Source organism: Catharus ustulatus, chromosome 8 (genome assembly GCF_009819885.2).
Source record: "Catharus ustulatus isolate bCatUst1 chromosome 8, bCatUst1.pri.v2, whole genome shotgun sequence".
Taxonomy (NCBI): Eukaryota; Metazoa; Chordata; class Aves; order Passeriformes; family Turdidae; genus Catharus; species Catharus ustulatus.
The window spans coordinates 18,263,721-18,287,825 of NC_046228.1; the positions used below are offsets into that span (position 1 = coordinate 18,263,721).

Below are 24,105 nucleotides of genomic sequence, written 5' to 3' on the forward strand. Positions count from 1 at the left end.
TGACCCAGTTAAAGAGAAGTTTCTTCTTTTAACCATGACACAAGTAATTCAGGCCCACAGGAAATGCTCAATTTAGATCAACTCCCAATTAAATGTGTCCCAAGTAAACAGTTTGAACTTCCTGATAAATCAACCATGATAATCTGGGCAATATGAGATGTCCCAGTACACCTGTAAAACTGCAACAAGAGAGATCTACAAGCAGATTGCAGGATAGTGGCTGCTTTTGTCAAGAAAAAAGTCTCTGTCTACTTGTCTAATTACACACACATACATTTATATGTGTGTTTACAGACATCTATATATTCATCATACATCTAGGAGTCATATGAATAACAGGATTTATTTACTGAGTACTTCAGAGCAATTGCCATGCCTATGACTGACAACCTGGATATGATCTTAATATGCTTGATATAAAATCATTCTGCCAAGAATAAGTTCCCCTCCTCTGCTGAAAGATGAACTTTCTTCTCCAAATTTCCAGCAAGCTGTTTCCCACAGAACTTCAAGGACTGTAAAGCCCACTCCTGGTTGCAAGCATCTGCAACTGAATTTCTACCACAGTCATAATCCTAGTGCAAGTACCATGGCAGCAGTGAAACCACCAGTTTCCCCTGTAGTAGTACAACCAACACAACAAATTATTGATGGGTTTTCTATCTATAAAGCTTACTAATATCATCATGCTCATTCTGTAGGCAGCACATTTAATTTAATTTACATCTCACAAAGTGAAGCTTGTAAGCAAGGCTCTGGTCTATATCTACAGAAGACACAACTGTCAAATCTGGCGTCTCTCACCTAACAGGAGTAATAACAGGAAGTGTTTTCCACAGGAAAATAAAGCCTTCTTTAAAAAGAACTTTGGATTTTGAGCTAGTAATATTTTTATGCTCACAATGGTCTCTTCAGGTAATTTTGAGGCACATTTCTTAGGTAAATGTTGAAAAAAACTAGACAAAAAATAACTAGACATGTTTTTAGACAGGAATGTAAAAAACAGTAGGAGAGGGAGAGGGAGAGGGAGAGGGAGAGGGAGAGGGAGAGGGAGAGGGAGAGGGAGAGGGAGAGGGAGAGGGAGAGGGAGAGGGAGAGGAGAGGAGAGGAGAGGAGAAGAGAAGAGAAGAGAAGAGAAGAGAAGAGAAGAGAAGAGAAGAGAAGAGAAGAGAAGAGAAGAGAAGAGAAGAGAAGAGAAGAGAAGAGAAGAGAAGAGAAGAGAAGAGAAGAGAAGAGAAGAGAAGAGAAGAGAAGAGAAGAGAAGAGAAGAGAAGAGAAGAGAAGAGAAGAGAAGAGAAGAGAAGAGAAGAGAAGAGAAGAGAAGAGAAGAGAAGAGAAGAGAAGAGAAGAGAAGAGAAGAGAAGAGAAGAGGACTCACAAGGAGTCACAATAATCATCTAGTCCAACTGCCTTGACGACTTCAGGGCTGACCAAAATTTAAAGCATCTTTATTAATGGCATCTCCAAATGCCTCTTAAAAACTGACAGGCTAGGACCAATGACTATGTCTCTAGGAAGCTAGTTCCAGTGTTTGTCCTCTTTCTAAGTAAAAAAATGGCTCCTAACATAATCTCTGAACCCTACCTACCGCAGCTTTGAACCACTCCCTTGCTCCCTATTATTGGATACTAGGCAGAAGAGATGAGAAATTACTCCAGTTAAATTGCTAAATTTTTTTAGAAATTCCTTGAATAGTTTCCTGCAACATGCAAAAGAAAAGGCTGAAACTTTGGGATAATGAAAAAGTTTCTATGTGTCTTTGTCATTTGCTGAAAAAATGTAATTAACAAAAATCCACCTCAATGAAACTCCCCCTTCTGAACCACATAATCATCATTTGTTCGTTGACTACATAGTGTATTTGAAGTTTTTTCTAAAGATACACATGTGCTCACATAGCAAATATCATTACTTTCTGCATTAAAACCATAGAACAAAGACAGCTTTTTGATCTGAGATTTCACACACCTTTTTCTTAATTAAATTGAAAATTCCCTCAGTTCATTAGGCCATTAATTTATCCTAATGAATTAGTATTCAAATAGTTTAATTCTGAATCCTGGAAAATTCTGAATAATGTAACCACAATGAAGTTTTTATTTTTCTTGAGAAAATAATAAATTAGGAATTTGCTTCTTCCTGTAGAATTCCCAGAAGGGAATGGGGCTACACTCTTTGCCTGTTGGCTTCACCAAACGTAAACCAGCTGGATCTGGCTCACCAAATGAAAAAAGAAACAAATCTGACTGTATTGAATTAAAGTAGAGTTTAGATTTATTTATAAAGGGCACCAGTAATAGTACTCTTGGTAACTTATTTCTCTTCTTCTGTAAAGAAGCATTAAGGAGCTTATAACAGACATTGCCCTGGACTTTATAGTACTGCAGTAGTTGCTGTACCTTAAGGTCTCTGTCCCTGAGTTGGTGTTGTGTTGAATGCAAGTTACATATTTTTCTGTCTATGATATTTCCTTTGAAGGTCGGTGAGTGCTGTAGAAGAAATCCCAGGTGGAACTCAGAAGAACAGCCGACAGAACCTGCTAAGCTTGGGCTCCACCTTCTCTGTGTCTACAAAGGACTACTCAGCAGCTGCTACATCACAGAAATGTTTGTTCCACAGGAAGGAAAAGGTGAATGATGATAAACCTATAAGCTGATTTCAAAATGTCAATATCACTAAAGACAAGCCTCTCATCTAATTTTTGTTCGACAGTGATGTGCATATTAGCTACTGAGTCATCTTATTAGATGAGTATTCTAAATTGGCAGACTCCAAATTAGGGATGATCGAGTTGTGCTGTCAGAACTGAGGACAGTGAAAACAATTGTTCATAAAGACTATGCAAAAGCTTGTAATTCAGAGCCTTTTTTGACCTACATATGTGATTTCTGCAAGCATCAAACACCATATGGGGTGTTTTTACCAACCATTTTCACAGCAGCTTCAGAACAGCAAAGAAATTTACAGAGACACTTATCCCAAATATTTTCCAGCCAAAGGTGCTCAAAGGACTTAAATTTTTTTTACAGTGCATGTCTGGACAGAAAGCATAGGCTGGCAGTGAATGTGCCCAGACAGTAGTTCTCCTAATACATTATTTCTAGTTGCTAAGTTGTGGTAGGACTTTGTTGAATGGAAAGGATAATGTTTCTTTAGAAGCTGGATTGCAAAAATTCAGAAATTACTGAATCACAGAAAACTACACCATGATCCTTCATATGAAGTTTTCTGTTGTGGAACAAAAAGGGTCAGGTCTCAGGGTGATAAGCCCTTTCACCTCTTCCCAGTTCAGAAACTCAACAGTGACTAGTGGCAAATATTCGGTCAAGAGCTTCAGTAAGACACTTTGGAAAATTATCTCTTTTCATATAAATTTCATTTTAAAATTTATTATTATGTTTTTTTGTGGGGATAATAAAGGCCTTTCACAGAAGGAGTTCAGCAACTGTTACAACACAGTGCTAGTCCCTCTTTAATGTGATATAAAAACTGCATTGTCTGTTGGTAGGACCATACTATTTTTATTATTAAATAATTTTTTTAAAAAACATCTAAATGGGTCAAGTCATGGTGAATGGTTGTAAGGATTCACATCTTATTACTTGAAGATGTTAATTATTTCTGTCTGCTTAAGGGATCTAGAAGTATAGATGTATCTGATGAAAACTCAATTTATAAAATTTGTTGAGGTGGATGCTCAGCAAGAAAAAAAGGCCTTAAAAATATTGAAGTTATTTGAAGCTAAAACAAAGGAATACAATGCCTGCTAATAAGAACCATCAGTCAGCCTTTATTATGGGGAAGAAAGCAGCTCTGCATTTCAGTCTAGTTCCTAGGGAAGCTGGGCTCATTCAATCACAGTGTATGTAAATATGTGTTCACATGTGACTGTCCTCAGATTAATTTGGGAATCAAATGAGAAACGGTCTCAGAATAAATTAAGTTTCTATAGGTGTCATGAAAATAGGTGCCTTGCAAAGGAAATGGATCTTGATTAAGTGTCTTTACAGAAGAAAAGTCTTCAGAATGAGCTTACCCCTACCCCTACTTAGACCGGAGAGTCTCCATGGGAAAGACCCCAAACAGAGAGAAGTCATCAGTCAGCATTTGCACCTTATTAGACACTGAAGTCAATTAAGTCCAGCATACAGATTGAGAGAAATGGGTTTCATTGATACTTGTGTTCAGGATCTTCATTCCATTAAGAAGACCTACTAAATTTCTAAATTGTCTCCTTGCAGTTTTCAGGTCCAGAATTTATTATTTTGTCTAGTGAACCACCAGTGACCTTACAGCTGCCTGGATCAATTGTGGTAAGTATGAACATTAAAAATTTAGTACTAATCCAGTGACATTTTAGTCAGGGCTCTTTGTAAGTAGCACCTGAGTCTCAATGCAGTATTCTTTCCATGTCCTCCTCTCAAAACAAGTTAGAGTTCTTGCAGAGGTATTGAGACTTGCAATGGTGTGCTTTAATTCTTAGTGCTATTTAGTTATTTCTGTTGGTACAAAAAAAAACTTAATTTATCCCTCTCAGCTAAAAATGCTCACTTCAGACCTAGACTTTTGAGACAAAGTACAGCAAATCTGCAATATGACATTTACTTCCAATGTATAGGACTTCTCCAGCTTGCAAGCACATACTTTACCTTTCATTAAGATAAGGTAGAAAGTTGGCAGCAGACAGCAGTAAAAATGAGAGCAAAGCAAATCTGGAATTAGCTCCAGATCTAGAATAACCCTGACTGGAGAATTTCAGTATGCTCAGCTGTTTTGTTTTGATTCTCAAGGTTTTTAAAAAATTACAGATATTTGTTATGTTAATGTATGAGAAGGGAGGCAGAGAATAACATGATGTTTTGACCAATTCCATCAGGGTGTATAGAGACAGGCTACTAGTGTGTCTCAGCAATAAAATGCTGTGGAACTTGCATTGCTTGTACTTGGCACTCATTCTTAATTCTTTCTTGTGTGTTCTTAGACTAAAAAAGGGAAATCCTATTTGTCCCAAAGGGATCTCAATGTGATTCTACTCAATGGCCAGTGCCTTGAGGTGCAATGTGACATCAAGACCAAGGCAAGAGATGTTTTCAACACTGTGGTGGCCTATGCAAACTTGGTGGAACATTTTTACTTTGGCTTGGCTTACCTGAAAGGTAATGAGAAGTTAAGTACAGTGACATCTCTGTTCCTCAGTGTTTTTGTAGTCACTTTATCCTGAATTCCAGTAAGATCCTTAGGTAGAAGCAGATACAAAGCTTGTGCAAGGGTATGTTTTAAACTGCACTGCACCGATGTAAAGCATGTCTGCCCTAGGACTGTGCATCAGCACAGCCATATGACATTTAGTGGCTGACATTCCCAGGCAGAAAAGGCTGTGTCCCAGCCATGCACCCAAATAATACTGAGCCATGCATCTCCAGCAGAAATTCCAGGAAGCACTGCACTGGGAAAGGCTGGCTGTGTTTTTTCCTTGATACAAGGGGAAGTACAGGTTCAGCTGTGTCATCTACCCAGCCCACATGTCCCTAGTCCCCTTCTGTTGTCAGGCACAGCTGAGGCACTGGGAAAGAGCACAACTTGTGTGTAGGGCATAAGGATTACAAAGGGATGCAGAACCTGAATAGTGAGAAAAATGCAAGCTCCATGAATCCTTGAGTGATTTTTCAGATACCATACCAATCCAGCATCTAACATCTGTAATTCAAAATTACATCCTAAGTTCTCCATCAAAGGAGCAATAATTTAAATCATGACTCAGAGAAGTAAATCTCAGCTGACATCCAAATCCATTTTATTTTTCATAGCTAGTGATGCACCTTATGTAGACAGCAGAACTTTAAGCTGCTGAAGTATATCCAGGTTTATTACAGAACCCCAAATTCTCATTTCAGGTAAAGAATTCTTCTTTTTGGATGAGGAGACCAAACTCTACAAAGTGGCCCCAGATGGCTGGAATGACCAAGCCAAGAAGAAAACGTCCATCATTAATTTCACACTCTTTCTAAGGATAAAATTCTTTGTCAACCACTTTAATGTTATTCAGTAAGTGCAAAATTCTGCTGACTGAAGGAAAACCAGTAGCATTTAGAGATATCATTCAAAGCTCCTCCTGAGTTCCTAAACCCTTTTCTATTCCAGGCATGGCTTGACAAGGCATCAGTTTTACCTGCAGCTTCGTAAAGATATTTTGGAGGAGCGATTATATTGCAGTGATGAGACTGCCCTGAAACTCGGCGCTTTGGCTTTACAGGCAGAGCTTGGCAATTATGTTTCTGAGGTGTGGAGAAATAACACAGCATTTCTCAGAGGTCTCTCTCTACAACTTTTGCAGCTTTTGCTTGTCACATAGTGTTTAACGAAGAAATATGAATAGCAGAGAACTTCAATTAAGTCCTTCAGATTAAATCCTTCAGACTTAATTTTAAAAATTACAAAATTTTCCTGATTGGAGAAGTAATGACACAGGTGAATTTGCCAGGAAATATGGCTGAATGATGAGAGAGTCTAGGTCCTTCATAATTGATAATATATGCTAGAAACTCCAGAAAATCTGCAGAAAGTTTCCAAGACAGGCCCAGCTTGGATGTGTGGAGGGGCTTAAAGAGATTAGTAAATAGGAAAGAGAAAAGAAAATGAACACTTCAGAATTCACAGCTTTTTTATGTGTAGGCTCAGATCCACAAGCTGCAAAGTCAGGGAGGTCTCTGACTGTATATGTGAACTAGCCATCCTAGTTTTCAAGTGTATAGAAAACACCCATTTGTGTTGTCTTCCATATCCTCAGCTATGTAAATCAGTGTAGCTTTGTTAATTGAACTTGGAGTGGTCTGATTCACATGGTCAGATCTATCATGGCAATAGGTCACCCACTATGGGTTGTACTGATGCAGCTGTAGCTGTCAGCTCCAAGTGCAGGACACACCTGTAGGCCCAGCTCCTGTCCCCCTTTGCCCAAAGAAGTGGTGTGTGCTTTGAGCACAGGAACAAGAGGCAATTTGGCTGTCAGGACACTACATGCTGTTCTCAATTTCCTTTGGGAAATGGCAGCCAGGTCACTTCTGCATATGGGTCACCCTGAAAATGAAATGCAATGAATAAGAAAAGTCATGAGAGAACAAAAGGCTCCTGCCTCTTTGTTTTTTCAATTTTTTCCCCCACAGATGCATGGAAAGAGCTATTTTCGTGTTGAAGACTACGTTCCAGCAAGTCGAATAGAGAAAATGTCCCTGGCATATGTACAGCGAGAGCTTGCTAAATTACATCGTATGAATCGCTCCCTATTTGAGGATGAAGCTGAACTGGAATTTTTAAAGGTAACTTGCCATATCCCAAAAACTATTTATTAATTTTGAAGTAGAAAACCCCTCTCTATTTACTGTTGTCTATTTTCTTCTTGCCTGACACAGTGGGTTTAGATAGCATGAAAAAAATTGAATGGTCAACAAAAACCTCAGAATTTCATTCTGCTGTAGATACCATCACTTATCACTGAGAGTTTTTACAACATGTTTTGGTGTATTTGCAGTAGTCTAAGGCTTGATGTAAATTTTTGGCATGTTACCAATATGTCTGGGCTCCAAAGATTATAAAACATGAGAATAAGCAATTTTTTTTATTTCTGAAATAACAGCAGCTGTTCAGCCACTTTCTAAACATGTAGTGATTGTTTGTTTAAAAGTATCTGCAAACCCTGGAAGTGAGGAAGGAGTTATCTGAAGTATTTTCTCACTTGACTGTTTCTCTAGGGCTCTAAAGTGTCATGATGACATGGGATTTAACTTTTTCCCTGCTAATTTCTCCTTCTCCCAAAACCTCTTTGCATTCCATCAAATGAAAAATATCGGGGATTAGATAATGGATAAATACCAGCAGTCATTTTGCTGCAGTGCCACATGCTGTTATTTATAGCATCATTTTGGTTCAGTTGCTATTTAATTATATTAGTTTCTCATCTAACACTGTCAGTGCAATTGACGAAATAGATTGAAGCTTAGCCTCAATGACAGTCCCATCATGCATGGCAAATCCAATGAAGAAAAGCAGCTTTGTTAGTATCTGTTTCAATGAATGAGTCTGTAGAAGGAGCCAACACATCATAGAAAATGAGAAAGACAGACCCCATGGCAAGAACATGTAAATTCCAAATATGAAAGAGATTAAAAATTAAAACCCAGATTCAGCTAGTGATTATCGTTGCCCCAGTTTTCAGAACCTGAATATCTGTACAATGGTTACTTTCTGAAAAAACAGATCTTCTTAAAGTGTTTAATTCTGGTCACTGAAAATCCCCATTGAAAAGTCATTTGAGGATTCTACAGTAGCTTCCCAGAAAGAAAATATAAGGTTTTAGGATAAACTCATATTGGTCTGCAGATCAGACAGTAAATCCTAATCATATTCCATAGTTCTGTAAGGAACTGAGTTCATAGTTCTGAGTCACATTTAACACTTTTGTCACCAAGTGCAGGAGGTAGAAAGACAAGCATGAATACCCAGAACCTCTGGGTCAGTTCCTCAGAATACCCCCTGCATGGCTGGATGGCAGGGGCAGACACTGGCTCCTCAGACACTCAAAAGCATTTTCTCCTCCACTACCCAGCTTTTCTTCCCATGAGTCTTTTTGAGCAAGGCATGGTAAAAGCACTTTTTCTCTACAAGGTGACTCAGCAACTTCCTGAATATGGAGTGTTATTCTATCGCGTGTCCCAAGAGAAGAAAGGGACAGAAGGGGACATAATCCTGGGAATCTGTGCCAAAGGCATCATCGTCTATGAGAACAAAAATCACACAAGAATTGCCAGTTTACGATTCCAGTGGCGTGAAACAGAGAGAATTTCAGCTCATGTGAGTTGGAACTAACTGAATCTCTTCTCTACTACTTTGCTGCCTTTCTTCCTGTCATTTTAATAAATTTACTGCATTCAGGGTGAGAATTAGAGTCACTCTTTATGGGCAAGTCCTTTCTGAAAAGAGTTTAAAATCAAAGCTGGATCTGGAGTTCTTTGTGAGGTATAGTTCTGCATTATTTATGCCGAGGCTAAAGATAAATTACTAAAAAACTGAATAATCTGGTGCTGAGTATTACAGAGACTATGCCAAATCTCTCTATGGCATATTCCATATCAAGTCCTCTCTTTACTGCTCTTTTCTTCTGTTTTTCTGCCTACATCAGGTCATGGGATCATCCACTTTCCAGATCTCACTATTCTCATCCTCATCTCTTAGTATATTGATGTCTGCTAACAAACTAGCATTTGTGACAAGATTGTGACCCATTTCTAAATGGGATTTTTACATCAGCGGTATATCAATGTACTGTTGTTCAGTTTAGGTGTCAAACTGGATCAAACATTTCCCAACTTGTTTGCTCACCAAAAATGGTCCTTCTCCCCCTTTTCATATTAAATTTGTTTAATAATATTAACATCTGTAGGGCTAAATCTTGAAGTTTTAGCAATCTGCTATCAATGCATTCAATGTCCTAAGGCTCTTGACTTTCGACATAGAAGAGTTATGATCCCAGTGACAAATACCTGGCTTACAAGTGCTGAATTTGCAACAGGCATTTACTGCATGCAAAAGGGATGCAGTCAGGCATAAACACAACTCAACAAACCAACGAGATTATATAAATGAACTGTCAGCGCCTCAATGTAATGACTGATGTCTGAAGCAACCTGTGCTATTATTCCCCTTCAGAGAAAAAAATTCATGATTGAAAGCAGCTTCAGTGGCAAGAAACACACTTTCATTACTGATACAGCAAAGACATGTAAATATCTACTGGACCTCTGCTCTGCCCAGCACAAATTCAACGCACAGATGAATTCTAGGCAACTGCGGCAAACTTCATCAGGTGAGGTATAAATGCACTTTTGTTACTGGGACCATAGGACAAGGTTACGTTTTAGGTAAGGTACATTCACCAAATATGAGAATTAGAACCTGCCACCTCAGTTTCACTCTGCTTCAGTTAGAAAATAGTATTACAGTCAAATTTCTCTGATTAAGTCTAATTTGGCACATGCATGTGAGTAGGCATGTGCAGGGGGTGAAGAGGGGTGCTCTGATGATAACAAAAACTATGTAGCTAAACTCAGATTTTAAAAAGAAATAAGGATGATTTCACTTCCTTTCAGGAGAATTCTGCAGCTGAGAATGCTGCAGAAATACATCAAACCTACCCCAAATGTAACCTGAAAAATGTTGAATAGTGCCCAGTTATTTTGCATAAGACAGGGATGCAACCCAAAGGTTCAGTCCGAGGACAAAGCCACTAAACAACTTAAGGCACATGAGTTATACCCACTTAACTACATAGCTGCTAGTTCTTATCTTAGATTTTGCTATGTCTGTGGAAGATATGAATAGTACCTCGTCAGGCTTCAGGTATTCCATAGTTTCTAAGATAAGGTTCTGCTCCATCCAGAGCAGATACACAGCACATCTCACCCACAGTTCTCAGCATGTTCTGTAAAGATGGGTGAGGATTATTACGGGGAAACTGAGGCACATAAGAATTAAGAGCCTAAGTTGACAACTGTCGTCACTCTTTGACTTCAGTGGAGCAACATGAGTTTTCACTGGCTCATTCACTGCCTTGAACAGAACCACGATCATTTATAACCCCTGAGTGTTTGTGAGTGAGTCACTCCCCTGGTGAGTCACTGCAGGAGAACCAAGTGTCATGCCTTATCTGCTAAGATGTTCCTTTCTGTAGTAAAACCATAAAAGTGTTGGCAACAAATACTGCAATGGCATGTGACAGGATGGTTGATGTATTTCCTCCTTACCACTAAAATTATTTCATGAAATGTGAAATTTTTGCACAAAATTGATACCAAGGAAAAAGGCCCTGGGAGGGCATTTAGGTTCAAGGCATCTTGAACCTAAACGTTTGTTGCTTGACATGTCCAGATCAAACATAATTTAGTGGGACTGTGCTTTATTGCATTCAAGTGAGTGCTAATAGTGCATCTTATGGTTTCCTGTGTCACATTTGCTAGTAGTAATTCATCTTAAAAAAATTATTACATTCCATATATAATAGAATAAAATTATTGAGAACTAAGAAAATTATAACCCAAGTGCTGATTACAAGTACCAAATCACTGAAACAAGCCAGACTTACACAATCCATGTGACCACAGGTTCTGGGGTTCAGTGTGCGCTTGCTGTCCCAGAAAAAAAGCTTAGTAAGGCAGTGACAGACTAGTTCAGAATTCTGCCTTTGCCCCCACAGTGAGGCTGTGAGAGATTATGAGGCTCTTTGTGCATGCTTCTGCTTCTGATGTACTGTTCAGATGTATAAGTCACCATCACTTCAAAACTTGAAGCAACCCTCTACTTCAGAACCACTGTGGCAACTCACAGGCTGTGCTAATACTCTGGACAGTTAAGCCTTCTGATGCCTTAAGAAATGTCTCTGATCAAAGGCACTGAGGAAAGACGGAACCTAGATTTAATGCTGCAGAGTACTATTCTAGAAAGTTGTATTCAGGCTACCATTTGTTAGGAAAACACACGGGAGTTTAGCTGTCATGTACAAGCAGAAGTTAAGCTCATGTTTATGCTAGCCTGTATCAAGCCAAGTTTTTGTTTTACTTTCCAATGTGTCTCCAATTGCCTGCTGTCCCTTTGTCCTTCAAGTCCCCTCTCCAGCCCACCCACTGAGAACCTAAATAAATTAATGTCTCCTTCAACATCACTTTGTTTCAGAAAAATGAAATCTTTTGAGAGGACAGATTTGTATATAGCAGAGCCCAGGTGTCATTAAGCAAGTAGTAGATTTCACAGAAAGGCAGAAAACTAGATAGCGAGTCTAGTCACCAAGATGGTGCCCATTTGACTTGTGCAAATGACTCAGCTCCTTGGTGTCTCTCTGAACTTTGCAGAGCAGGTGTTCCTAGAGTTCCTGTCTTCTCAGATATAAATATACTGAAATGGAAGGCCTGTGAAGGATGAGAAACTACCAGCCTGGATAATTCAGACTCTGAAAGACAGATGTTTCTCATACACCAATAATTTACAAAATACACTTCACAGAAATAGTCAGGTTTAAATTATGGGGTTGTACATTTTACCTGTCTTTGTGGAAGTGCCTTTGTAGTATAATTCACAGAAATTAAACCTAAAAGCAGCATATACCTTTTATGAAAGAAAACTTCTACTTACCCCAAGACATAGGTATCCTCAAGGATAAAAGAACAAATATATCTGTAATGTCAATTGTTTTTCTGGCATATTCAAAAGATTTTATTTAAAGTTCCTTTGAACTTAAAAAGATGCAATAATATCAGTGGATTTGTCTTTGCTTCTTCCCCTCCCTTGCTTCTCATTCAGAGGACAGTAAATTTGTGGAAATAGACAAATCAAATTCTGCATATGCAGCTCAGCGTGAGCACCTTGCCCTTATTCAGAGACTGTCTCGTTCAGAGAATGTGCTCTATGGAGCAAACCTGGAAAACCTTTCTGCTGGGATGATGAGCAAGTCTTGTGATAACCTCAGTGTAGAAAACAACAACAGGACTAGAGACAAAAGCAATCTTGGCAGGTGGGTTTGCTTTTTCTCTCTGAATGTGTGTAAGACTCAGACATAAACTATTTTTCTTTTTTAAGTTCTTATTGTGGTCACACCAAAAGGTCTGGGGCTGCATGGTGCCAGCAGTAGTGCAAATGCAGGCAGGAAGTTAATAGACTAACAAAGAAGAACTTGAAAAAGAGTGACATCTAAATTTGTACCAGACTCAAGAAGAAACCACTAACTGGGTTACAGGGAAGTATAAAAATGAGGGAGAATAGATGTAAAATCTTTAACGTCTGTGTATCTTCACTGGAAATTACAGTATATGAACTAAGAAAACCAGCAGAAGCTGATTTTGATCAGGAATGCAGAGATCATTACTTAGTTGATTCCTCCAGGTCCAAATGTGTAAATCATAGGCAACAGTGCAAGAACTTCTCCGTCTTTGTTTTGGTGCATTCACCTGTGTAGGTGGTTACTATAGCTGCACAGCCTCAAGGCCTTTGATGAATTCCAGTACCTTTTAGAGTACTAAGAGTTAGAATAGAGTCAAGGAGAACATGAACTACCAGAAAAACTTTCAGACATGGTTTTGTCTAAATGGACAGCAGGGCTAAAAGAATCATGGTGAAGCTATGCTGTGTTTTCCTGATACCTGCAGTCAACTTAGAGCAAAACACAGGAGGAATCAGTCATGGTATGAATGGTCTAATGACAGCTGTTATTTGGAAGCAAATGCTGCAAGGATAAACTACTTCTCCCTTAAAATAAAATATGAACCAGAAATTAAAATACTCATTGAAAGGCTATAAACCTGTGCATTCCCAACTTGCCTCTGACAGACTAATGGCAATGAAGAGTGCTAAATACCATTGGTAATTTTTTATTGTAACACAGTCTTCCTTTCCTGCCATGCAGATCTGTATCGGGGCTATCCCAGTCAGAAATGCACATCAATTTGAATGGAAAGCAAAGGAGTTATGACTTCCTCTCTATCCATTCGACTCAGAACACAATCAGTGGTGAGTATAATAATCATAAAGAGAGACAGTACTCTTCCATGTCTATTGTTTCAGTAGAAGGAGACCAACATATATTTTACTTACATATTAAAGACTATCCTTTTTTACTTCTAGTCCTGGAAATTAATCCAGAGTTTTGTAAGACAAGCTGTTTTTTCCCCCTTAACTCCCTCTTTGCATCAGCTTCAGTGGTAAGGGACTTTGTGATAAAATGATTCTATAATGGTGCCTTAATACTCTACAGAGAGTAGAGTGTACAGTTCAGTACACCTAGGGACTCTTGCATGAGTGCTCAGAGGTCATTACTTGATTCAAAACTGAGATCTACAGCTCAATGCATGACACAACACAGGCTCCAGGTCTTTCCTCTGCTCCTGCACTTGCATGACACTTCCTGGAATAAGGACTGGATATCTCATTTTCTGTCAGAAGCCAGACTGCATGCACATGTGGAGCCCATGGAATATGAAGTATGCTTATCTGGTTAGCCTATTTTAAAATTATAACAGTACAGTAATTTCACGATTATAAGCTGCACCATTTTGACTAAAATTTTGGTCCGAACCCAAAGTGCGGCTTATAATCAGATGCGGCTTACATATGGACAAAGAATAAAAAAGTTGCTGTTTTAGTTTGGAGGACAAGTGTCTGCTGAAAAAAGTAGGAACTTCTCTTTGAATTGGAGAATGTAAACCCCCTCCCTCCAAATTATTATAGTTTTGTAATCAAGGGGCTTTCAGCCAAAGATATGGGAATTAGAAATAACAGTTCTTTTCTAGGGAAATTAAAATAGAAATACAGTACTACAAAGAAACAAACTCCAAACCCTGACAAAGTCAGGGTACAACCTGACACCCCATCAGGCAGGGTGTTGGTAGCAGTCCCATTAGATGGTGGTTGCATCCTCCTGCAGTGACAGATGTGGCTCAGTTGGAGCAGTGCTCCTGTAGAAGGTGCAGTTTCCTTCTGGAGGTCCAGTGGTGATGTGGAGAAATCCGGTTTTCCTCTGGAGTCCAGTGGAGAAAGGGGCTACCTTAGTGTCCCAAAACCTCTGTTTTTATCTTGGTAAGAAATGTTGGGCTCTTCCCCCTGGCTGGAGCAACTTCCAATGGGATGCAGTAATTTTATCAGTCCCACAGTGGGACTCAATGGGCCATTAGCAGAAAATGACTGGCTGGAGGAAGGATGGGTTGTGAAAAGATAAAGAACAATGCCCTGCCTGGTTTCAATGGATGGCCCATTAGCAGAATGTCTCCTGTGGAGATAAGGATCACTGCCCCCGCCCTCAACAGATAATGATAGAATATATACCTTTTATCACACGGCTTATAATCAGGTGCGGCTTATGTACGGACAAAGAACTAAAAGTTGCCGACGCCTGGAAGTGTGGCTTATAATTGGTGCAGCTTATAATCGTGAAATTACTGTACTTTAAACACACTGTGGCAATTTCTCAATGTTAAGCAGTCACCATTGCAATCAGTGTTGGTTGGACTTCACCTTTGGAGCCAAAAGGGCTCAGAAGATTTTGTGTCCAAATCACCCTCAGGTTTAATGGGCACTACATGACATGCCTGACTCTAAATATTCTAATCTTAATAAAAACATTGCAGAAAAATATATATTCTCCCATAAAGGAACATTGTAGGAAGAGCTCTGTACAGAGATTTTTGAAAGAATGAAAACTTCTGAACACTTGTTTGAGCTTCCTTCCAGAATTACACTGATTTAAAAGTAACAGTATTGTTGAAATCAAGGATGAAATATATATTAATTTTTGAAGCTCCAGTTTTGCATAATACACGAATATACTGTCTCCCTGCATTAATCTACATTTATTCTAGCTGTTTTGTTTCTGCAGCACCTGGATCACCGGCCACCCAAAAGGAAGTTTTGCTAAGTGGTCTAGAAAGAGAAATCATTTGTGTCAGCCTAAAACGTGACCCTAAGAATGGATTTGGTAAGTAAGGAATATGGATGTTACGTTTCTTACTGGGGCTATCACATCCTGCTGCTAACACTGAAGCTTGCTGACTCAGGCTGGGCAAGACTGTTAAATCCTTTAGTCCATTTATTCTTCTTATAGAGTAAGAGTACCAACCTTTGTGAAGGACTCAGAATTTCCAGGACTGAAAAGGATGAAGCACATAAATGAAGAACATTATATTTTCAGAGGATTAACTAAGGCCAGAGAGACCAAAGTGCTCAAATCAAGTGCTTAGAGTAGAATGAAAGAACACGGTTTTAGTTTGTATCTGAAATACACATGCACTGATTTCATTTACCTTAGACCTTACAGGTGGTGCCTGTGGGTGTGCAAAATGTTTACACAAACTTAACATGAATGTTTCTCAACTTTTGGATTGTTATTTGGATAATATTTTTGTTATCTAATACCTTAATCAGACTGTATCAGGTTCTTGTGGATGAGTTCAGACAATCAGGTTTCACAAATGACCATTAATACAACTAAAAATCAAATTTATAAATGGTGAAGGTCTGCGTGTGATATCCAAATCCCAAACCTAACTATTATAGCAGTGAGAAGAATAGATTTCAATAGTCACAGTTAAGATAGTGAAACTGAGCTACTGAACTAGTTAGAGTCATTAAAAGTACCAAGCCAGGAAAACATTGTTATTGGTAAATTATATCTAAATAGTGACCAAAGTCACCAGCACACTTTAAGTTTAAAGCTCTCCCAAATCAGGACCTTGATGCCTTGTAAATCAAAGCTCCCCATCCTTCAGATCATGTACAAAACTTGTGCTGCTGGGGTAAGAACCTTTCGTGCTCCTAAGATTCATCTCTTTTAATACTGACAATGTTTGCATTCTCATGCTATCTCATTTTTGCAGGTTTTGTAATTATTGGAGGAGAAAATGTAGGAAAATTAGACCTTGGTATCTTTATCGCTTCAATTATCCCTGGGGGACCTGCAGACAGAGCTGGAAATATGAAACCAGGTCATTTTCTGTAGTTTTTAATTAGAATTAAAATACTTGTGTAGTTTAAAGATAGCTACTGTGGATTTATTTCCTTATTTAGATGTGCTTTCTCTTGCTTTTATCGTTTTAAGGAGGACGACTCATCTCTGTGAATAATATTAGTCTTGAGGGTGTTTCATTTAACACTGCAGTTAAAATCATACAGAACTGTCCTGATGAAGTGGAGCTCATCATCTCTCAACCCAAAGGTACAAAGGCAAATGCCTCTGCAGGCTCTGGGATGCTAATAGTTAACTCAGGACACATATTTATTAGGGACGCAGTACTGTGTTCCTGCCCCTGACTGCCAGTTAGAACAACCACACACTAAAAAAGTCGACTTCTGGTAGATATCATGTGATGTCTCTGCTACATCAGTGTGGAAAAATCTATTATGGGGCTGCCTTGATGAACAATAAAGGAATTTTAGCATTTCTTTCTCTGACAGAGAGTCACAGTCCTCTGCAGTGAGGAAGCAAGCACATTTCTGAACACTTAAAATACCAGTGCTCCATTTTACATTGACTAACTCATTTTATGGATCTGATTTCACAATCAGTTGATATAGGAAGTTACTTTGTCGTCTTGTGCTGGGTTATAACAATATTTCTCTTTAAGTTTACTTGCTATTTGCATTCAACAATGTCTTATTTTGGTATGGCTTTGCAGACATGTATGAAGAAGGATTAAATGAAGAAAAGAATCTATCAAGAGGAAACAGCACTAGTGGATCTGAGATCTCTTGTGTAGACAGTGGGAGAAATAAGATTCAGGATTGTCATACAGCTCTCCCCAAAGAACAGGACACAAATATTGACGAACCTGAGAAGACTGTCTCTTGGAATTTAACATCAAAATTGGGCCCTAAGATTCCAGTTCCTTCAGCTGATAGCCTGGATACAGAGGTAACTGAGATTTTGATACTGCTCAGTAATGTTACACCCAGCACACAACATATAACAGCATACCAGATACATGTAGAAGGGAAAGTAACTGGGAAGGAAAGGAGATAGAAAACCTTGAAATAAATTACATTGGAAATGTCAAAATTATAGATATGTCTGGAACATGTGAACAAATGGGGAAACTGGGGAAATGTGTTTTGAAATCTCTTTCCTTTTCCAGAGGAGGGACAAAATTTTGATCATTTTCTTGCAATCTTGTAAGTTTTCAAGCCAGTCACAGAACATGCCGTGTCTAATTTCCTACTTTCAGACATCTCCTCCCTATATATACTCAGGTTTTGTGCATTTAGACAGATTGCATTTTGAGTAGCATTAGCTTAAGCTTCCAATAATATCAAGGATATAAATAGTATTGCTCCAGGTTTACAGCTGACAGCAGGATAAAACCTTTTACATCTTCTAGAAATGCACTCTTCTGTATTTTTTTTTTTTTAAATTCCTTTCTCCCCCTTTCTTTTTAAACCAAGATGCTGTAATCTCATTAAAGTTTTTATTTTTGAGACAGGCAGCTGATTCTTCCCACTTACCATCTCCACCAGAAACCAACTCAAAGGAAATCTACATGGTAGAGCTCCTTAAAGAAGATGGGACTTTTGGAATCAGCGTGACTGCAAGTGTTACTGTTAATCTTTATTTGTCTGTCAAATTGTTACCTGACTGAGAACAAAGACATAAGATAGGCTGATAACAGAAACTGTTAGCATGGCACATTTTAAACCTAAGTGTCCAACTGATTGACATAGAATGCATGAATGCATAGAATGTCTCTGCTCATTCCCTGGTTCTTACCCACACCATCTGTGAAAGAAGTGTTCTGGCATCAAGCATGTGGCAGCACAAACACTTTTTGTCCTTACCCAATTTGAGAAAAAATATCTACCACTGAAAGCAGAGTTTGGTCAGGGAGGACTAGAGAAGGCAGCAGTGAAAACTCTGTCTGCCACATTTGGATAACAAATCCTTGTCCTAGCTATTTAAGTAGAATTTACTCCTCCAGGCTGAGATGGCTTTACAGTCTTTGCTGAAATGGAATGTGAAGCAACAGCCATTTCATTGCCTGCAGAAGAAATTAAGGGCAATTTTTAAAATCTGAATTTGGCAGGGCATGTAGATGGACAGAACATGATTCTTAGGTTTATCTGGAATTTCTCTCTGTGCCCAAGTTTAGGTCTATGCTTGATATATTGTTTGAAAGATTAATAACTGAAGAATGGATATTGCACATCTTAGAAGCTGGGCTAGAGAATAAGTGAAAGATGCAAAACCATTTTATCTGAGCATAGGGAAGAATTTATGAACATTTAGTTTATATTTTTATATAGTCACATAGAAATACATTGCATTTTCCTGAGAAAATAAAATAAGATTACTGCCTATGGAAGTATATTAACTAGATGGGGTTTTGGAGCAATATCCTCTTTCCCTTTTTTCCATTATTTAAGGAGGAAAGTGATTCCCGAAGCAGTTACTTTGCAATGCATGTGTAAATTGCTTTGATTTTTACCAAAGGAAGAATATATGAAGACTCTAATCTGTGGACATGTTTTGCAGGGTGGAATTAATACCAGTGTGCGTCATGGTGGGATATATGTGAAGTCAATTATTCCCAGGGGACCAGCAGATAAGGACGGACAAATAAAGATAGGTAACACGTCTGGCAATAAAACCCTGGGCTGCAGAACTGACAGTTAGTGTGAAAAATGAAACACATTGGGATTGGAGGTGTTACAGCTGGGAAATGTAATATGGTCAATCATTCCTCAACCTGTCCCTGTACTACATGTAGGGATCCCACTGAAAAAACAGAAGCCTCACACCAACATTGTAGAGTTACCCTCCGTAGCTGCCATCAGGCTAGGGACTGTGATCATTGTTACTGTGATAACCAGATGCTACCACTGCATCTACTTACAGAATACCCTGGAATGTTTTAATTGCTAGTTATAGAATGCTGTACAGCAAGAAGTATTGCTTTCCTATGAATTAATATTAATTTGACACATGTAAGCATGAAGATCTATAGTAACATGGGCAGCCTCAAGGCTTACACCCTCTGAATCTGAACATGAAAGCAACTGGATGTTCTTTTTTTATTACCTCAGGTGATCGTCTGCTGGAAGTAGATGGCATCAGCCTCTGTGGCATCACCCACAAACAGGCTGTGGAACACCTTAAGAAATCTGGCCAGGTTTGTACAACAGCAGAAATCAACAAAATACCCAGTAGACTAAGTATAGTCTTAGTATAAAGCATGGTAGCCAAGCTTGGCCAAAAGAACCATCCCCCTTGTTCTCCAACCCCATTCCTCTAAACAGGAAAGTAAAAAAGCCTTAGGCCTCACTGTGTCCTGTGTAACTGGAACCTGTTCATCACTGGTTTAGATTGCCAAACTGGTTCTGGAAAGGGGAAACTACCAATTGGCAGAGCCACGTCCGACTGCTAATGACAGAAAGGAGGACCAATGTGCAGCTGTTTCTGTGGCAACATCCCTCACAGATGGTACCAAGGACTGCTGCTTTTTGACAGATGGTAAGTGATAAAAAAGGAACTCAGGGTGACTTCCTACAATGTGCAGGAAAGGAATGAATGAAAATAATTTTATGAAATTTCTGTGGGTTGGAAGGAAAACTCTATACTGAATAAAACGATACTATTCAATATTAATTACATTATTAAAAATCAATTCTGAATATTTCTGATGTTCATAGAGTTATAGTGGATAGATACAACTGATTATCCTAGGCATAAATACTCTCAGCCTTTGTGAGATTGGGCTGGCAAGGGGACACTCCTGTCTGTGCAGCTGTGTCGATGTGACCAGGCTGTTACCCAGGGAGAGCCTCACCAACACAACTGCTGATGCTGTGACAGTGATGAAGCTGGAGTGAACTAGAGACTGCCATTACTTAATTTCTTAAAAGCAGAAGATTTAGAGATCATTTACACAGAATTTAGTCAACAAATCAATGCTGTATCTTTTACTGAAAGTTGTCCTATAAACACTAAGTCTGAACCATACTTCTCCATTAGGCAGTTACTCCTCTACACCGAAATTCAGCTACAAGCATGGTGATTGGGAAAGGCCTCATCTCTCATTCTTGACTGGAAAGAGCAGTAGCTCCAATTCTACCTTATGGTGTCTAGTGCAAGACCTAAACAAGCACTGGGCAGCTACAGAATAGTAAAATCTATGCAACACTTACAGAAGAATTTCAGGAAAAGATAGCATGTGAATCTCTTTATGTTGGTACAAAAAGGTTTTTCCTTTATGGGCTTGTACCAGACTGTGAACACTTGATGGAATATATTCCAGTTCTCCCTATTCTCACTGTGAAATTTCAAAGATTACATAAGAAAAAGGAACACCTAAACTTTCTTTTGACTTTAGTACCAGTAGATCTACCTCTGCAGCACACAGGTAAAAGGTATTTTGAGAGTATACTTTATACTGGCTCCTCAGGGAGTACATATGCCATGGTTCCCACTTTTTTCCTAATCTCTGATTTGAGCAGATAACACATTTGAAGTGAAATTAACCAAGAATTCTGGAGGCCTTGGATTTAGTGTTCTGCAGATGGAAGGAGATGCTTGCGAACACTTTGGAGGAGCTATTGTCAGGATCAAAAGACTGTTTCCAGGGCAGCCAGCTGAAGAGAATGGAGAAATTGAAGTTGGAGACGTCATTTTAGCTGTGAATGGGAAACCTCTCAAAGGGCTCCTGTATCAGGTAGCAGGAAGAATTATTACTGGGGCTCCAGCTGGGTAACAGGTTAATAACCACAATGGATTTAAACTTCATTATCACCAGAGGGAGACAGAATGTGCATGTAATTAATCTGATATCTATGTAGGATTCTTCACTAGAGCTCCTATGCAGAATTTCCTTTCTAAATGAATTCTGACAGCAAATTTCTTCTGCTCTTTAATTTATAAGTTTCTACCACTAATGTATGAATTCTTTTGTTAGATGCACACCAGTTGTTAATTAGTTGGAATCTTTGTTGCTGTTATGCATGATTGGAACAATTTTCCCCCTGTGGTCATTTGTGCTTTGTAATGTCATGCTAAATATAATGCCCCAGATTCAAATTTCTACCAAGAGTGGTAAGTCCTGTGTAAGTTTTTAACCTGGAATGAGAACTTCTATACTTAATGGAGAAATTAAATGGCAATGGCCTACGTGTGGATTTATTTTTTTCATTGAAGATGGCAGTTTGGAGAGCTATGCTGAAATAATTGACCAAAGATGTGTTACTGCCACATGCAGTTTGAATGAATTTGCCTGGAAATTCTGTTTTCTTTAAGAAAACAAATTAATTAACCTAAAACTATGTGCCTGATGGTGAAACAGAAGTTTGTAAACAGAACTGCCTTTACTTTAGATACATGTTTACGTATAAGCTATGGTCCATTTGTGTGGCAATACTGCAGTGCTGAATATTGGCCCTCAGACACTGCCAAGAGGCACAAATACCAGAAATGTAGCATTCACTATAAAAATTTTCTCCATCTCAGTTGGTAAAAAGGCATGTACCATATACTGTGTTCCATCAGAAATATAATATTCCTTCTTTCTATTTAGGATGTCCTGCATTTGTTAAGAGGGGCTCCTCGAGAAGTTACACTGCTACTTTGCAGACCACCAAAAGGTGTTCTTCCAGAAATAGAGCAGATTGCTCTGGTAAGTCAAAGCTTCTGATAGAAACTTGCTTCTGTAGACCTGAAAATACATTACTACATTTTCTATCCAGTCTTGAACAAGGAAGCTTTCCATTTTCTTCAAGGCCCTCTATTCCATTTCTTTCCCTTCCTGGTTTCAACTCAACCTGCAGAGTTCAACTGATATTTCCTTAGCAACCAAAATAATACAAATGTGGCAGACATGAAACATATTTATCTTAGTCCAACAACTTTTGAGTTGCTGTACTATCATTGGAGTGAAAAACAGAACATATCCAGGCAGGTCTTCTAGTGGTTCTTCTAAAAATGCTCCACCAGATCCTCAGCCAGAAACTGCAGATATTCTCAAATGCAGCTATTTTAACTCCCCAAAGTGAGAAAAAAATAAAGAACTTTTCCTATCCAGACTATCTCTTAATTAAGTTGAATAAATGAAATAATGGTTTCAAGTGGTTATTCAGGTTCTTATTGAAAGTTAACAGAATCTGCAGGGGGGAAAAACAAAACACAAACAAACAAAAAGTACCCTCCAACCACAGACACTGCAGAGACTACATCATTGCCATTAGATGTGCTAGCATTATTACTCCTCTTTCTTGAACACAACACATGGACACATAACAAGCACTCATACAATATGCATTTGCACTAGTCTTGCTCCATTCAGAATGGCCCACTCATGGTTCCCATGCCACTAAGATTTATAGCCATCCACAAGTAGACAGAAATCACAGTCAGAACCATCTCCAGATAACAAACTGACTCCTGCTCTGCTGCAGTGTGCCCTTGCCTGATTTCTACAGTCAAGTCTGGAAGCTACTTCTATGGAATGAAGAGAAGATAGACACAACATTGAGGCATGATATGAACAGAAATATTTAAAAAGAACCTCTAGCAAATAATTCATTGGTGAAAGTGATCTGATTTAGTATTTATGATTGGAACTCTTACAGAAAATGAAAAATAACCACTAAGACAAAAGCATTATTTGGTGAGAGAGTACCTCCTTCTATGTTTTCTGCTTCCTTCCAGCTACTATTTGGTATTTTCCCATTCAGAAGCCTGTTAATATTGCTTTTTAAAAAAAATTTTACTCTTGAAGGAAAAAATATGGGAGATTAAAAAGGAGTCACATTAACCTTTCTGGGTTTTTTTATAGACTCCAGCACCATCTCCAGTTAAGGACTTGGTGGCAGAAATGCCAGGCAGCACAGAGGAAGGGAACAGTATGGATCAATCTACCAGTGAAGGAGGTAGCACCTCTCCAGACCTCGAAGACTGCCTCGATTCTCCAGTGGGGGAAGATTTCAGTGAGCCTCCCGAGGATGACAGCTCAGCTTATGAAGAGCAGGAAGCTGAGTTTGAAGAGAAACCCATAACGAAACTCCCGACTTCCAGAGAGAGTTTCTATAAGCATCTTTGGAAGATTCATCAAGAAGCTTCCAGTTCTGAAGTCTTCCACTCCCTAGAGGAGGAAGTGAAGCAGAACTGCTACTCACCATGTGAATTTGGACAGATCAAAAGGTAGGGAATACTGAAATTTGTTCTGCAGCCTTTCCTTCAACTCTTAGAGTTTTGAAAGTTAATTGCTTAGATTTAAGCACAGGGCTCTCTCTGCTTCTAATCACTCCTGATTACTGAAGATTTTATCATCTTATTCTGACTCGCCTAATCTGCTTTCCCCGTTTACTCTCATCTTATTAGAATTTTGCATAAGTCTGCATTGCAAGATACTTGTAAGAGTTCTGCACAACTGCAATCATTTATGCCGTTCAGCTGAAGGTGGTTGCCATTTGAAACCAGTGGAAAGCTTCCTGTTGACCTAACTAGGAAACAAATACTTTTTAATTGATTATATGATCTCTTACTTATCTGCTTCTCTACTTCTGAGAGTAAAACCAGCAGAAATATGTCTGCAGCAAATG

The 24,105-nt window shown here is 38.8% G+C and overlaps 2 protein-coding genes across 4 annotated transcripts in view; one reads left to right on the forward strand and one right to left on the reverse strand.

Moving 5' to 3' along the window:
- MAPK8 (mitogen-activated protein kinase 8) overlaps positions 1-24,105 on the reverse strand; it is a 179,974-nt gene that overhangs the window by 73,279 nt on the left and 82,590 nt on the right. The gene's annotated exons all lie outside the window — the stretch shown is intronic.
- Positions 1-24,105, forward strand: part of FRMPD2 (FERM and PDZ domain containing 2) — a 69,890-nt gene that overhangs the window by 19,772 nt on the left and 26,013 nt on the right. The window contains exons 9-29 of the mRNA XM_033066302.1: positions 2,479-2,629; positions 4,242-4,313; positions 4,982-5,156; positions 5,895-6,045; positions 6,142-6,280; positions 7,164-7,316; positions 8,662-8,847; positions 9,703-9,859; positions 12,346-12,556; positions 13,445-13,548; positions 15,410-15,508; positions 16,407-16,514; positions 16,628-16,744; positions 17,205-17,440; positions 18,006-18,110; positions 19,052-19,145; positions 19,603-19,688; positions 19,882-20,029; positions 21,013-21,227; positions 22,083-22,181; positions 23,340-23,704. Coding sequence (XP_032922193.1) covers positions 2,479-2,629; positions 4,242-4,313; positions 4,982-5,156; positions 5,895-6,045; positions 6,142-6,280; positions 7,164-7,316; positions 8,662-8,847; positions 9,703-9,859; positions 12,346-12,556; positions 13,445-13,548; positions 15,410-15,508; positions 16,407-16,514; positions 16,628-16,744; positions 17,205-17,440; positions 18,006-18,110; positions 19,052-19,145; positions 19,603-19,688; positions 19,882-20,029; positions 21,013-21,227; positions 22,083-22,181; positions 23,340-23,704 — 3,171 coding nt within the window. The remainder of the gene's footprint in view (positions 1-2,478; positions 2,630-4,241; positions 4,314-4,981; positions 5,157-5,894; positions 6,046-6,141; positions 6,281-7,163; positions 7,317-8,661; positions 8,848-9,702; positions 9,860-12,345; positions 12,557-13,444; positions 13,549-15,409; positions 15,509-16,406; positions 16,515-16,627; positions 16,745-17,204; positions 17,441-18,005; positions 18,111-19,051; positions 19,146-19,602; positions 19,689-19,881; positions 20,030-21,012; positions 21,228-22,082; positions 22,182-23,339; positions 23,705-24,105) is intronic.